The 16,922-nt window shown below is 41.8% G+C and overlaps 1 protein-coding gene across 6 annotated transcripts in view; it reads right to left on the bottom strand.

Annotated features, from left to right (window-relative positions):
- The window catches only part of DYNC1I1 (dynein cytoplasmic 1 intermediate chain 1), a 199,512-nt gene that overhangs the window by 145,356 nt on the left and 37,234 nt on the right, over positions 1–16,922 (bottom strand). For 4 of the 6 annotated variants that reach the window (XM_075082883.1, XM_075082879.1, XM_075082882.1 and 1 more), the window contains exons 5-6: positions 14,340–14,399; positions 10,219–10,334 (exon numbers count right to left, since the gene is read on the bottom strand). In XM_075082883.1, the coding sequence (XP_074938984.1) occupies positions 10,219–10,334; positions 14,340–14,399 (176 nt within the window). The remainder of the gene's footprint in view (positions 1–10,218; positions 10,335–14,339; positions 14,400–16,922) is intronic. The other 2 variants (XM_075082880.1, XM_075082881.1) reach the window with 1 other exon arrangement.

Raw genomic sequence — 16,922 nt, 5'->3', positions numbered from 1 at the left:
AGAAATTAAGAGGATGCTCCTGGAGGTGGCAGAGGGAAAGGATACGAGGAGCTGACATCCTGCACTGGAAGAAGGCTGACCACGGACTAATGAGTCATCTTGTTGCATTGCTCCTGATTCCAGATGCTCCGATTGCAATCTCCACTGCAGTTGTGCTCTTTAGAGTAAATGAGAAATAAACTTGGTCTGATCAGCTGCAATGTATCCGTCAGAGAAGGTAAGGCTTCTGTCAGTCAACACAGAGAGCTCTTGGACTGAATGTACCAGCAGCTGAGCGTCTGGTGATGTGGTGACTTTGGGGCCCGGCTGTCAGCTGGTAGACTAGATATTGCACGGTGTAAATCAGAACAACCCTGATTTAGGCTGGGAGTGAAGGTGGCAGTCTCAGAACTGGCACCATGTGCATCTGTGCTTGTTTCGGCTGGGGTAGAGGTAATTTTCTTCACAGTAGCTGGCACGGAGCTGTATTTTGTATTTCTGCTGGAAACAGTGTTGATAATACAGAGTTTTCTTCATTACTGCTGAGCAGGGCTTACACAGAGTCAAGGCCTTTTCTGCCTCTCACCCCACCCCACCCGCGAGCAGGCTGGGGGGCACAAGAAGCTGGGAGGGGACACAGCCTGGACAGCTGACCCCAACTGACCAAAGCAATATCCCACACTATATGGCATTATGCTCAGCATATAAAGCTGGGGGAAGAAGAAGGAAATGGGGGGACATCCGGAGTGATGGCGTTTTGTCTACCCAAGTAACTGTTATGTGTGACAGAGCCCTGCTTTCATGGAGGTGGCTGAACACCTGCCTGCCGATGGGAAGTCGTGAATGAATTCCTTGGTTTGCTTTGCCTGCATGTGTGGGTTTTGCTTTACCTATTAAACTGATCTTATTGCAACCCACAAGTTTTCTCACTTCTACCTTTCCCACCGGGGGGAGTGAGCAAATGGCTGTGTAGGGCTTAGTTGCTGGCTGGGGTTAAACCACGACCGAGGTCAAAATTGCTAACATCCGAGTCCTTGTTTTCCACCAAGTGATGACAGACATACCAGGATCTCATTCAATTACTTATTTCCCACTTCAACTAAAGGAACAGGTTGGATTCTGCACAATGGAGCTTATTTTTTGCTTTATTCTAGGATAAAGTAGCCTTCCAACTCTTGTGTGGAGGATGGTATCTACTTGCTCAAAAGCACAGAGCAAGGATCACCCATTAAGATCAAGCAGGATCTGCAAGGAAGGTAGGTAGAGCCTGGTCCTTCTCCATGCTGTCTGCAGAGGCTTTGAACAAGTATTCCTTCCATGCATGGAATAAGAGTTGCGCTGTCCTCTCTACAGCAACCAAAGCCTCAAACCTTGTACTTCATTTCACTGAGAAAGGCAGTTAACCTTTCTCTTTTGTTTCCCATCTTCTGGAGCCTGAATGGTTTAGAGAAGATGTAGGCCCAGTTATAACAAGTCTGTTGTTCTCTTTCCAGTCTTGTAGAAATTATTAGATGTGTTTCCTGGGCTTGTATTTGATGCAGAGGTACCTTGCGTAAGAGAAACAAGGGTCTGCAGAATGCCTGAGCCACTCTGGAGCAGCAAACTCCCATGCACGTGGCCCTGGTTTTCAGAAGACCATCCCAGGGTTTTGTTAAGATTGTAGAGGAGCTGCAATGAGTCAAATTACTCTGTCCCAGTGTAATGAAATGATCAGGGACAACGTCTAAGATCCCTAAAGGGTTTTCCTTCCTCAGACTTCCTACTGTGTGTGACCAGAGCCAATCTTTCCTCAGTTAAATCACTTCTTAGTAGATAATTCCCAGAGAATTACTGATGCTTAATAAATACTCAGATCTGCGTGTTGAAAACAGTTTAGCATTAAGAGGGCTCTCTGCTGACAAGTATCTGAAAACAATCTTGTATAAGAAAAATCCTTCTACAGAAGTCTTTAGAGAGGACCTGTGAGGAGAGACAGGGAATGGGAGCAAATACTGCAGCAATGATCACTGATAAATATACCAGTATACTGTGGATTTAACAGGCCACCTTTTAGAAATGGAGTGGGACTGTCTTACACAAATCCTATTTTAGCCCATGCATGCTACGTATTTCAGCAGATTAGCCATTCGATGTCTCCTCCTGCCCTCAAATACCAAACTGTGCGTGGCTACAGAGTATGGCCTCTTCATTTTTCCTCCCAGAAGAAACCCTGTCAGTGTCAAATACATTATTCTGCACAACAAAAACCACAGAAACACATTTTCCAAAGCCAAGCCCTTATTCTAATTCTGTACTACATATAATTATCATGAGCTGGCTGGTGAAGAAAGCCTTTAGCGGTATACACGTGTCATGGTTTTAGCTGGGACAGAGTTAATTTTCTTCACTCTAGCTAGTATAGTGCTGTGCTTTGAAATTAGCATGGAAAGAAAAACCTGTTGAGATAACACACAGATGTTTGGGCTGTTGCTGGGTAGCACTTGTACTATGAAGGACTTTTCTAGTTTCCCATGCTCTGCCGGGTGCACAAGGAGCCGGGAGGGGAGGGGGCACAGCTAAGAGAGCGGATTCAAACTGACCAAAGGGATATTCCATATCAGGTAACGACATGTCCAGTATGTTAACTGGGAGGAGCTGGCCAGGGGAGGGAGGAAGCAATCGCAGCTCGGGGACGGGCAGCATCGGTCGGCGGGTGGTGGGCGGTTGTATCGTTCGTGTTTCTGTGGTTTTTTTCCCTTTTTTTTTCTCCTTTCCCTTCCTTTCCCATTTTATTATATTAACATTATTATCATTATTATAATAATAATAATAATTATTATTATTATTTTATTGTAATCATTAAACTGTGCTTATCTCAACCCACAAGTTCTTTTGCTCATTCAGTTCTCTTCCCATCCCACAGGGGTGGGGGGGGGTGAGTGAGCGAGCGGCTGCGTGGTGTTCAGTTGCCAGCTGAGGCTGAACCACGACAACATGTAATGTCTGTAGCTTGGTAGGACTGGAACACAGACCCACCACACCTGGTACCTGCTTGATGCAGCTGTCCTGGAGAATATGTATTTTAACAAACTGTACTTTATTAATTGTACTTCAAGAAGAGATTGGCAAGAACAAGGGATTACAGCTGATTTCACCAGTGTATTATTCCCCTGGATTTTTGTCATAATACCTAGGACTTAATGTTTTAGGCTTTTATTTTACATTTCTAGATAATATCTTTTTCTTTTTTTGCAACTTTTTATATAAAAGGTTTGGTCTCTTCTGACACTTATTTCACCAGCAGTTACATTCATACAGCTTTTCAGTTATACAACTCAAGCATCTTCTAATAAGTATAATTCTTGCCTCAGACAAACGATCAGGTGTTTTTCTGCAGGTCACACCAGCATCCCTCCCTCACCTCCCGCAACCCTCAGGCACGACGCGTCGGTTCATCGCTTCACCACCAGAGGGAGCTGCCTGAATGCCTTTCAAAGCTTTTTATGCCCGATTTAAATTTTAAAAAAAAAAAATCCACCTTTGAAATCTTGTTATTAAGAAAAGGGGACACAGTTGTGACAGGCATAAAGGGAAATTACTGAAAGACTGTTATACAGTGCAATGCCTCAAATCTTTGCTCCGCTTCATTCTGGTCTCATCCAATCTTGTACAGTCTGGTACAACAGTACAAAATAAGCTTTGTTGATTTAATCAAACAAAGCGGTCTTGAATTAGGGTGTTTATGCCAGCTATTGAGATCCACAGTATGACGCTGATGGACTGATGTTTGAGAAGAAAAGGCAAAGCAGATCTTTATAGCTAACTAAAAACACTTAGTGATACATAATACTGCCTAGGATAGACCATAATATTTCTTAGAAAATTAGTGTCCGTTAGTACTAATACTAAGGCTCTGCCTCTTTAAAAACAGAAGTTCTGCTTTAACACTGATTCATCTTTAGGTTGTCTCTTCTTTTTAGTAGTGATTTCTATCCTAGTTATGCTCTGCTTTCCAACACCACCTTTTGTTTACAACCGAGGGTCTCTACTTTTCCCCCGATTATGTCCAATGCCTTTCCATCACACATATTTTCATGTATCCTGACACATATGTCGCATGCATGGCAATGCACAAATGTGCATCTGCATTTCCCATTAAATGAGGGGTTCAAAGCTATTCTTGGGTCCAGACTTGTCTTCTTCAGACTGGAGCTGAGCTCTAAGATTCTCTGGAAAGGAAAAGCCGAAGTAAGCTCTTTAACTTAACCCCCAGCTTCTGATTCGTGAGCTCTAGACAGATGGGGCATTGGAAAGCTCAAGTACGATCTCACTTAGTTCTGGGACTGGCTTTCTTTAAGCACAGCATGTTCACAAGGCTAGAGCTGAGCCACACTCAGTCATGGGAAAGCACAGCAGGCCTCATGCAGAATTTGCTGTGCTAGAGGTCTGATGCAAATTGTCTTATGGGATAGACAGAGCCAGAGCTGCACACTGATTAAACCTGGAAATCTCAGCCCTAACAGTCAAAGCAAAAATAACTTTATGGATTTTATCATGGAACTTCCAGAGGCCTGACTTGTCTTCACAGCATTGGGGCTTCTCAGCCCTAGTCACAGGTAACTCTTCATCTGATTAGCAAAACTCAAAGTAGGACACAGCCCTCACATGATGTCAGTGTATGATACTTTTAGTCACACACAGTTTAATCAATGAGAAACCTACATTAATATGCCTACGTGAAGCACTGTGCTATCAAGCTAATCAGTGAAGAGCTAGTCAATGCAGACAGTGGCACCTAGACAGAGTTTTCTTCACCCTACAGTAGTCACAGTTGGTATCACACACAGATAACTAAACTCATGTGCCTTGGCCTCATGAGCCTTAGGACTGTGAGAATTCCCCTCTCCTCCCTCAATACTTTAAAAAGGATAACTTTCAGGAACATCAGTCAGAGACACGCAGAACACAACCCAGCCTCTGGAGTTTCACCCGTTTTGCCACTTTGTTCCAGTCTACTTACAAATGGAGTAGAGAGCTTATTTTCCCTCTTTCCCTAATAGCCAAAATATCCTCATTATTTGAATACAGCAGATAAACAGGCGGAGCATGGGCCTGAATTGTATTCTTTGCTAGAACTGGACAAACATTTGTGATATAGGATGAGGTTATCCTGCTCAGATGAGTATGGTAACACATTTGTCTTCCCCACATGAACAATCATCTGCTGAAGATGATAAACAGGTGAAGTACATAGGACCTCAATTGTTCTAGGAAGTCAGATCTTCTTCCCCTGTATATGGGATCTACTTTTTCATAAATGCATTTCAGACTAACCTATTTTCAGTGATAGTCTGGCAAGCCAGAAAAGTTAGATCATCTCATTTTATTGATGAATTAGTTTCTACTTCACGAGAGAGGAATAACAACATTCCTGATGCTGGCCAGCAAAGCCAGACAGCTCATAGACCCTCACCTTCTTGCTGCCCCCCTTGGTTTTGAAGGGAGCCAGATCAGAGCAGTATCTCCCTTCTAAGTGCAGGTACAGTCTGATGTTTTCCTCACTGAGCTTTTACCTCCTGGCCCACTAGAGAGCAGGAGAACAATAAGCTGGAGCTGAGGCAGGTACCCAGCGGAGCCTGACTCTGCAGGCTGTTTTCCTATCTGAAAAAGTAGCTTGCAGGGAGACATACAGACCTCCTTCCACTGCTGTACAGCAGTGAGGGATTCATCCTGGGCAGAGGTGAGGTCAGGCCACAGGTTTTTTGTTGCTGCGTTCTCCTAGGTGTGCTTTCAGCAAAGGGCAGTTCTGCAGTGCTTTGGAGGGTCCAACCATCAAAGGCTACATGGGGCTGCCATTCTGGAGCAATGTGAGAGTGTCTGTACAGTGAGGGAATGTGTCGCAGAGACCTCTCGGAAAACATTCAGCATAGTCTAGGTCTTAATCAACTCCAGAATGGAAAAAGCAGCACAAGTGAAATGTCTCTCAATGCCTATGAACACCTAAATTCAAGTCCAGTTATAGAAGGAGGAGGGGGAAAGCAAAGAGTACTTTTTTTTTTCTCAGGCTTCAGAGCCAAGATCTGTGTTTTTTTGAAGTTATCCTACATGGAAGAAAAGGCTGAAGCTTACTGTGACCTAAATAAAGCAAAAGCATTAGGTACTTGTGATCAAAGGATTGAATGATGCATATACACATCTCCCTAAATAATAGAGTGGGTGGGGGAACTGACATGTCATTATTCCTCTGAAATAAAGTGAATTACCTGCTCTGAAAAGAGGAGTTAATCTGTTTTTATACAGTGAAGAATAATGTCATATTATTTCTTCTAAAATTAGCAGCTGACAAGCTGAGACTTCAGTGCTCATAGCATCTGGCTCTCTGGCACCGCACTGTACTGACCACAATGAAGCCTTCCTTTACCAGTTTTATAAGGTTTGGTGGCGAATAGCCATTACCACGAAGGACTGCATCCATTGAGCTCCAGAACAGCAGTAGGTCTAAGTTACCTCAGAGTTTCTTTCTTTCTAGAGAAGCAATGTGCAGAGAACCTGATACTGACATTTCAAAAAACCTGCAGAACTTTGAATGGACTCAAAGTCCTCTTTTGGTGGCTTAATCATACAGGAAATATCTTTCCATTCAGCTGTACACTTTATTAGCTGTCTTCCAAACCAGAAGCAAGCATGTGACAATCTCATCCTAAAATTCCACGTTCTGACATTTCCAGTGTCCAAGGCAGGCAGCGAAAGAGTAAATTCTGAAAGCTGAAGTCAGACTCATTTAAGTAAATAAGGGGTTTCTTTTTCCCTTTTGTCAAACTTTAAGGCTTCAGAAACTGAATAACTGAGCACATAACCATAGTAATGGCTGAACAATTTATCTTGAAAATGGCTATATTTTATCACATGAATGCATAGGAACAGCATAGAGACTTCTCCTCAAAACTGCTCTCCTGAGGAATTCCCCTCTGTTTGCTGTTCTTGTTTACAGTGACAGTATGAAGGGCTCAGCATCCATAAAGAGGTTTGGGAGATTGAAAACCTGAGAAGCCATTTCCATCAGACCCGGGAGACCAAAATCACAGGGCTTATTTACCCCCTAGAGAGTTTCAAATTAAATACCATTTCAATGGAATAATCAACTTCCCTGGCTCTTCTTTACCGATGCAGGGCCATGTTCATGTCCAAGTTATGTGCAGAGAATTCCCTAGCAGCAGATTGGAGAGGAAATGTAAGTTAAACTTTCTCTCCCCCATGCATCTGAGGAACATGATTGGGTGATATTTCTTCTGTGTTTAAATACTGAAACTTTACTTTTGTTTATGTTTTTTCCTTGACTGTGATGACACAGATAATCTGAAAGATAATAAATCCATTCACCAAAATCATTTATCACCATTTGATCTTTCCCATCACAGGTTTGGCCTAGGCAGTTTAAAGTCCATTGCTTTTTATGTTTGCATTTATCTTCTTTTATACAAGTGAGGAACAAGGGCTTCCTCTGTGTTGGGAGAACCAAGAAAAGCCACATTGCCCTCTGCTTGCTGTCCTGGACTGCCAGGCTCCACAACAGCACACCGTTGGGTTTTCTTTCTTGAAGGGTAGGAGGTTTTCCTCTTGTCTACCCAAGAAAAGGATTTTGTAATAGTTGAAGAGCTCCTTGGAGAAAAGCAAGAAGAACTTATTGGAAGTTAATTCAATTTAATAATTAACTTATTAAGTTCCTTCCTCAAGAGTGGTTGGCCAGTTCAGAAAGGCATGTCAGCTAATGAGTGCTGGAACTGCAGGACCGAGAGTGGTAAACACATCAAAGCCATGTCTTGAACTCCCCATATCCATAGGCTCTTACACTGGATAAAGGCTCTGTGTCAGGGAGGACGGGCATGCTCTCCATCTTATCTGACAATGACTCCATGATAATGGCCCAGGGTTGAGCACCTACTGGTCTCAAGCCAGGAAGGCAAGGCCACTGAGGCTTCAGTGAGATGGATAGAGAACTGGCTGAATAGCAGAGTTCAGAGTGTTGTGATCAATGGGGCAGAGTCTGGTTGGAGGCCAGTAACTAGTGGTGTTCGCCATAGGTCTGTGCTGGGTCCAGTCCTGTTCAACATATTCATCAATGACCTGGACAAAAGGACAGAGCGTACCCTCAGCAAGTTTGCTGACAATACCAAGCTGGGAGGAGTGGCTGATGTGCCAGCAGGCTGTGCTGCCATCCAACAAGACCTGGACAGGCTGGAGAGCTGGGCCAAGGAGAACCTCATGAAATTCAACAAGAGCAAGTGTAAGGTCCTGTACCTGGGGAGGAACAACCCCATGCACCAGTACAGGCTGGGGGCTGACCTGCTTGGACGCGGCTCTGTTGAGAAGGACCTGGGAGTGCTGGTGGACAAGAAGTTGACCATGAGCCAGCACTGTGCCCTTGTGGCCAAGAAGGCCAACAGTATCCTGGGATGCTCTAAAAGGATTGTGGCCAGCAGGTCAAGGGAGGTTATCCTCCCCCTCTACTCTGCCCTAGTGAGGCAACATTTGGAGTACTGTGTCCAGTTCTGGGCTCCTCAGTTCAAGAAAGACAGGGAACTACTGGAGAGAGTCCAGTGGAGAGCTATGGAGATGATGAGGGGACTGGAGCATCTCCCTTATGAGGAAAGGCTGAGAGACCTGGGTTTGTTCAGCCTAGACAAGAGAAGACTGAGGGGGGATCTTATCAATGCTTATAAATATCTGAAGGGTGGGTGTCAAGAGGATGGGACTGGACTCTTTTCAGCGGTGCCCAATGACAGGGGAAGGGACAATGGGCACAAACTGGAGCACAGGAAGTTCCACCTGAATATGACAAAAAATTCTTTACTTTGAGGGTGACAGAGCAGCCACCAGCTGCCCAGAGAGGCTGTGGAGTCTCCTTCTCTGAATATATTAAAAACCCACCTGGATGCAGTCCTGTGCCCCCTGCTCTAGGTGTCCCTGCTCAAGCAGGGGGGTTGGACGAGATGGTCTCCAGAGGTCCCTTCCAACCCCTACCACCCTGTGATTCAGCAGCCCTCTGAGAGATGAGCAGAGATGAGCTGGATTCAAGAAGGGAGGCTTCTGAGGATGTCTCTCCCTCTGCAAAAGCAAAGTTGTCAGGACATGCTGCTCAAGAAGCAGCCTCCAAGCAACGGGGTTGTCTATGCTTGAAGGCACTATTTCAGACAACAGATGACTAGGGTAAACTTGTTGTCTGGGAAAGTAGAATCTGAGTATCTAACTCCACAGTTTTCATTTCTGGTTTCTTAAAGGCAGAGCTGGTAACCCAGTTGCAGAAAAAAAAGCTGACTATGTTTATCACTGTATCTTCCCTGCCAGTAACTTATATTTAGACAGATTTGCTCGAACACCTTTTGCAACCTACTTGAATCTCCTTCTGTATGGAGCGTGGCAAAGTTCTACACTATCTGCTGCAGGAGAGCACCCAATTGTTGAACGTTTCTTGATCCTTCATTGTTAACAGCAAAAATTACAGTCAAGAACATCTTCAGTTTTTCTTCTTCTACCTGCTTTGTAATAGCGTGTAAATTACACCAGGCTAATGTACAGGTTTACATTGAGTTTAAATGTTTTCAGTTGACCTACAGTGTTCTACAGTACAACACTGGCAAGAGTGTAGTCTAAGGAACAGAGAGATCAGCACTCCCCCTCTAACTACTCCACATACTTACTTATCAACAGGAAAGCCAAAGAGCTAACAAATAGCTCCGTCAGTACAGGTAATGTATCTGTCAGCAAAGAGGAAGTGGGACTGTCTGCACCAAATTATGTAAGCCTAGTCTTTCAGCACATGGAGCTAAGTGTAACTTCTCTTAAGATTCACCTACAGGAGAGGGACACAATGACACTGACCAAATATCTGAGGCAACTTTCCATCACAGCCTCTTTACAAAGCACAGAATGAGTAACTTGAGAAAGCACACAAAATGGAATAAAGCACTTCTTTAATTATATTCACAATGATTTATTTGAAAATATATTCTCATTATGCTGTTATCTAAGCACAACCCATTGTAAGGCAGAAGTAGTTTGGTTCCAGCTGAATTTAAAGTAATTATTATAGTTATTCTCACCAGAACAGCCATTAATCACATAAACAATACCTGGCTTGCAGAAAATATGTGATAAGTAGCTTTATTATGATTTACTATTATTTTTCTTACATTCTTTAACTCTTACATGAATACTTATTTTCCATGAAAATGTTGTTTGAAAAAAATATAAGAATCTTACCTTCAGATTGATGCGTGGCAAGAGGTGTCTGTGTCTCCTTGGAGTATGATACCACCTCCCGAGGTAAGAAATCAACCTGGGTAATCTTTGAGACGCCTAGTTTGTGCAGTCTGCGTCTAAGATGGAATACATGACATCAGAAGGTTAGTCATGGTAAATGTAAATCAGCAGCAGGAAGAAGAGTGTTTGCTTTTATGAACAAGATAAAAAAATACTTTGGTGTTTGCTAAGATGAAACACAATGCACTATGCATGAGAAGTACCTAATTGCAGTGAAGAAAACTAACCTGGGAACCATTTTCCATAATAAAGTACAGTTACTGAACTCTAGATCATGCTGCTGAGAGGGACTGTAAATGGGAGAAAGGAACAACCTGCTTGTGCCCCTCGTAACATGCAACAAAATTCTCTTTCATACCATCATTACTACAATGTTCTGCCTGCTCAAAAGAGGTAATGCTCAGCCTGAGATACACAATAGTGGAAAGGGCAGAGTGGGTGTAAACCAGGCTGGATTAGGACTGTCATCTGATCACCTGAGAGCAGTAATGGAGCCTTTAATTTGCAAGGTGGGTAATTTCCATAAAGGAGGAGATTCTCCCTTCCAAATGAGTGATTAGTAGTGGAATTGATGTAGGTTTATGATTAATAGAGCCCTAATGTAAGGGTAGGAGGGGAGCTCTGAGACACAGCTGGATCAGGGCAAGTATAGCCTTCTTTTTTCTACTACTTCCCTAACCTTAAATAAACCATATGAAATAAATCTGCAAGGCCAACTAACTGTAAGTGGGTAAGGGAAAAAGAAGAGAGACAGCTGAACATGATCATGAACACTTTTAGTCATACACAGTTCACTCAAGAGTGGGGGGAAAAAAATCTATTTATTTCCTGAATATTATTTGATTGTCTGTAGGGAGGAAAGAATAAACAAACATTTACTTGCAAATGTTTTACTGGAAAAAAAGCCAACTTTCATCAGAAAAAGAATATGCACATAGTAAACAAATCAACTAAATAAGTCCAATTGCCTAGATCAACAAGTGCAAGCACGCTTACATGTTTATGGGAAATAAATTCATGGATATGATATTTCTGAACTGCCATGTCATTAGAGAGAGCCATTTGGAAAAGCAGAAAACTCATACACATTATCTATATCCTCTCTGTTTTCCAGAATGTCAGAAGAAGAGGTCAAAAGGTTTTTGATCTAATTAATTTACAGTGGTTTAGGTATTAAATTCAGATTGATCTGAAAGGAAATGCGAGTCTCAAAAGGAAACCGTCATCATTGGATGACACCTACTGAACTCTTCAGCTGGTTAATGCTACATCAGCTCTACATTTTTCTAATCTATCTTACTGGCTGAGTTGTTATTAAGTTGAATGTAATTAGATTCAGCAGGTAATCAGTATGAATCAGCAGTATCACATAACAAGCCACTAGAGCAGAAATAGTTGTTACAGTGCTGAGTCTTTCTTCTTTTCAAAGAGGAAAAATTAACAAGTCCCCCTCCTTACAACCATCTGTGACTTTTCCAATATGAACAAAAGCTACGATTGTCTGAAAATCCTATATGGGGGCAGAAAAACTTTAACCGCTTGTGATATACTTCAGCTAATGAAAGTTTTAGTAGTGTTACATTTTTGTAGCTGCTTTAACTGAGGGTTTGCATGAATTCAAGCTTTAATAAATATCCTACCCCCAGCAAAATCTCACACACTTTTCCCTCTTTCAGCACCAGATGTGAAATCTCTGTTGCCTACTTGGTCAGTTAGACTTTCCATCTAACCAGTCCTCTGGTGCCCCAGGCTACTTTTTCCATTTACTGAGATTCTTAAGCCTTCTGCACTGAAAGAGCTTCTTGACTATGGTCTTGGTTAAGTATAATCTCTAATTAATTATATGTCTAATCTGAGCTTAATTAGAACCTCACGTGATTCTAACAACAGTTTCACATGAGTTCATTCCATATCTCCTCAACTGCCTGAGGATGGGGAACATAGATTCTAATGGGAGCTGGATTTAACTGCTGGCTGGGTTAGCCTCTCTGTAGGCTGCTAACCAAGTGAGCTACATCCCAGAGCACTGTGCTGACAGAACACGTGGAATTTTTCACCTAAAACATTTCTAGTTTGGGAATTGCTGATGCCTGTACAAATGTCTCGTGTTACCCATATCCTGTAATTACTGGTGAAGACAGGGAGGTCTCCCTTCATTGGAAGGAATGTGGTCTCTTAGTTCTTTCTTGCCTCTTTTAAGCAACTTGTAATGGTTTTTGCTTAACTAAAAGTTGGCCTAGCCCTTGGTCCCAAGCACTTAGGGACAACTGGAGCATCCTTTCAGTATCTGGACTCTACCAAATATGGGCTGTAATGTTCTAGTTTCCAGTTCTTTTTAGGGCAGCGCTAAACTGCCTGTTGCTTTCCCATCCCTGTTTTTTTTTACCTGGCTGCTCATGAGTGTTGAAATTTACAGTTTGCTGGGTATTCATCTTAGAGAGCACATAAGCTTTGAAGGATTCCTTTCAAAAACTGCCTTTGGGATATCAGTAGGAGGACAGTAACTAAAGTCCATGCATTAAAATTGATTCTTCTGTCTGCAGGAGCCAGAAGAAAGATGTATCTGCTAGAAGTGTTTAACTACACACATCATTTGCATGCTTGCTGCAGGATTTCTTTTGCATTGGTTTTTTTTTATCTGGTCTCATGACACCAGATGAAAGCCTGGTTCTCTCCCTAACTCTGCCTTGGTTTTGAAGACAGTTTTCTTTCAAAGGGTCAGAATTTTTCAGTTAGAGATCTACATACATGTAGATTTACTCTTTGGCTTCTTTTCTGTCTTTGCACTGACTGCTCATAAAAGATTGAAGTCATACACAGGGTTATCTTTATGTGAGTCAAATAAACCTTCTTGCCTTGCACAGCCATTTGAGGAATCTTGCTCCTGGGAGTGCTCGTTTCTTAATCCAAACTTCTGGGAAAGAGCAGCTGAGATTTCTAAATGGTTTCTGTATATTAAACCAGGTCAAGAAACTCTACTTTTTTGGTATAGCCCAGGTAAAGTTGTAGAAGCTGAATCTATCTGAAGCTGCAGTCAGGTGGAAATGAGAAAGATTCCTAACAGTTTTGGATGTGGAGAAACCCTGTACAGAAAGTTCTCTGAATGTTTTCAGCTCCTGGTCATCTTTCCTGGTGAATAGCCCTAACTGCAGCTGAGAACACTGTCAATCAGTAGTTAAAGAGCAATTGTGTTTTTTCTTATAGAATGGTGGATGAATTTCACATAAGCTAGTAAAAGCTTGCCTGGAGACTCAGACAGGCATGCCTCTAAGTTCATAGGTAGAGCAATTTCTTCAAGATAGAGATTTGGTTTTGCCTATGACTCAAGTTCTGAAGAACTTGAGGGACAGCTACCTATCCTTTTAAGAGCAACAGTTAACCCTAAATATCTCTGCAGGTAGGCATTTCTAAATTATTTCAATTAACTTTTTTTTTTTTCAGATGCTTTAGGTAGAGAAGTTCCATCCCGATCTAGAAAATATTAATTTTAGCTCTAGTACAATTTAAAAAAAATGCTTGATTGGCCTGAACTTAACTAAGATGGCACAACAGAAGATGCTCTTGGACTATGACCATATATAAGTGCAGAACTGTAAGCACATATACAGCTCTTAAGGAAAAAGGGGAAATTGTCACTGCATGTGGAAACAGCATAACTATGGCAAAGACAGGAAGGAGGGGAAAAAGTACCTTGCAAATGATTCAGAGAGAAAAGTCTGAATCAACAGGCACAAACAAGACCAATATAACTGTACATGCACATTGAAGTGCCACAATAATAACATTTCATCTGTAATGAAATAGTTATTTGTATTGTGCTTCAGGCAACAGAAATAGCAGCTTATCTTTTCACAAGCTTCTTTAAATAGTTGTTTTTTACACAAAGATGGCTTTGCTGAAGCTTCTTATTGAAGAAACTGAAAAAAGGAAACTTAAATTATGGCCTTTTTGAGTCAACAAAGCAAATGAAAATCACATAAAACCAGCTCAGCTGGGAAGCATTTTCAACATAACTCTTGCAAATAAATGATAAACAAATAACAAAAAGAGCTGACATATACCCAAGTTCAGAGTCAGACTGGAGCTGCAGCACTGAGGGGTCTGTGTCCCATTGCAAGGTCCTAGGGCGGTAATCAGCCGTGCAGCACAAAGGGGCGGGAGGGGAAAAAGAACACACAGAATTAACTGAAAGGATGAACAAAACCGCATCTCATCAGTTACATGCTCTATGTAGTACATTCAACCTCCAAGTGCAAGGGACAGCCACAGTATGTCAAACAAGGTTTGTATGTCAAACTATGCCAAGACAGGCAACTTCTTAAAATTACATATTATTAGTAAACAAAGGGAATAAGCTGGGTTTTCTTTCAGATATTGGTTAATGAAACTTTCTTTTTTTCTTCTTCTGAAAGATTTCTAACTCTTCAGCTATGGTTGATACATTCACAATAATCTGTAAAACCGGCAGGCACAGTTTATTGTAATCATGTTTTCATGATAAGGTGGTCTGAGTACTAGCCGAGAGCTCCGCTGAAGACTCTAGCCCTTTGCACACTCCTAAGAGTGACATTAAGCCATCCTGTAAAACAGTGCTCTGGGCACGAACATCACAGAGTGCGTATGCCAACAAATGGCACGCTGACACCAGCTCTGACATATTCTGGGGGCATCTGGGACAAGTAAACCAATTGTTCTCTTCCTGCAGATAAAATTTCTGGGGAAGAGGGGAATGATACATCTGGGTAAATCAGATCTGTGACAGTCTCTTAATAGACTGCTGTCATATGGGACTGTCACCAAATGTACAAATGCTCCAGAGGTGTGTTCTGAAGTGAAGACATTGTTCCTTGCATTGCAGTGCAAGTTGCCGTGCTATCATCTCTAAAACACTTTGCAAAGACTCACAGGGCCTTTCTGGACTCCTGTGAAATACTTATAGTCCCCCAATTTAGAAATACAAAAATTGACATATTGAGGCCAACGTTTTCAAAAGTGCCCACTCATTCCCTGGCTCTTGATTTTACTTTATTTTTCCTCCCTCAGGAAGTCACATCTCATATGCAAGAAAATTGCCAGAATCCATGACAGAATCAGGAATACAAGTTTGGCTCCTGAGCACCTTTTCCTGTAGTACGAAGACTAGATTTTGCATTGCTCTCACTAGCAGAGGCTAAAGCAAAGGAAAGCACTCCTTCACTAAAGCATGCAAGTCATGCAGACACCCTGGATAATGATAGTCCTTAAAATAAAAAACTCCCCTAATTTCTTCTGAATACAAATTCTGAGGATACAGAGAACATAATATTACCAGGTTCAGCCAAAACCAGCCATATAACCAGCCATGCTCAATTCACACAAGCCTTTCTGCAACAATAGCAACCTTTGCCAATAAATCACTCATATAAACTAACAAGTTAGTGAATTATGTTAGAAATAGATCTCTTAAAGCTATACAATTATGCTACCTCCTGTACTTAGTAAACTCACCCATACTATTACTAATGTTAACTCACTTTCTAGAGAGACAGAGAAGGACATGTGCTGCACTCTGTCATGTCAGAGTGAAAGAGAATCAATCTCAACATCCTGTATGTACAAAAAGAATGAAGAACTGTAACGCAAAGGCGCTTTCCCATTCAACATAAGGGCACTTATTCCCCTCAACTTCTTATGACCTATAGTGATGTGCATTGGCGTGAAAGACTTTACAGCGATACAGAAAGGCTTCTCCAAAACGAAACCGTATTACAAAGGGTCAGAGACAAAACAATACAATAATAAAGAACAGATTTTTTTTCCTTGTAACTTGACTGTAGCTCAAGTACAGTGGAAAGGAAAGTGGACATAAGGATCTCAATGCCTGATGCTAGGCAAGGGCGTCAGTGACTAATGCATTATAGATACTCCATTAAAAATGCTATCTGTGTGAAAATGACTCTTGTAATGTCACCGAGGTCAGTAGCATATATTAGGACTTGCCATGTAAATGCCCGTTTCTAATCTTATGGCTGCCTAGGGGCCACTTACACATGCATATCCAGGTTTTTCAAACACTTAAAAGAAAACATACATAACTCATTTCAGGTTTTTATCCCCCCTCCATCCACTTCCAAAGCTACAAAATTTCCCAAGGGATAAAGACTATTACATCAGAAAGAATTCCATTATAATCTGATTAAAATCAGAGCTTGCAACAGGCCTCTAAAGAGGTATAGCCCCTACAATCCATCTCTAAGAATCCAGACCAAGCTACAAGAGAGGGCACATTTACCTCATACTCAGCTGAATGTCTGAACGAAATAAATTTAGAAATCTTCACACACTCAAGACAGCACTCAAAAATATGAGAATAGCAACACCTGTAGTTCAGGCCATAATTTGTTACATGGAGAACATACATGTAGTGGAGACATGTTCCTCCCTTAAGTACTTCATTATCTTGATTCTGACATAAAGACTTCACCATTCTTGACATTGATACATTTAATAGCAATTCTCCTGATTACACCCGTTCTCAACAGGTTTAGTGAATCTGCAAAACATTTCCTAGATTTGTGCTCCAAATGTTAATTCTTCTCTCTGCATCATTGTGTTACCACTTGCAAAGGCTTGAAAAATAGATAAGGAAGCAATCTGCTGTATTG

Source organism: Phalacrocorax aristotelis, chromosome 2, assembly GCF_949628215.1.
Source record: "Phalacrocorax aristotelis chromosome 2, bGulAri2.1, whole genome shotgun sequence".
NCBI lineage: Eukaryota > Metazoa > Chordata > Aves > Suliformes > Phalacrocoracidae > Phalacrocorax > Phalacrocorax aristotelis.
The sequence above is the reverse complement of the archived record's forward strand: the minus strand, read 5'-3'. Positions and strand labels throughout refer to the sequence as shown.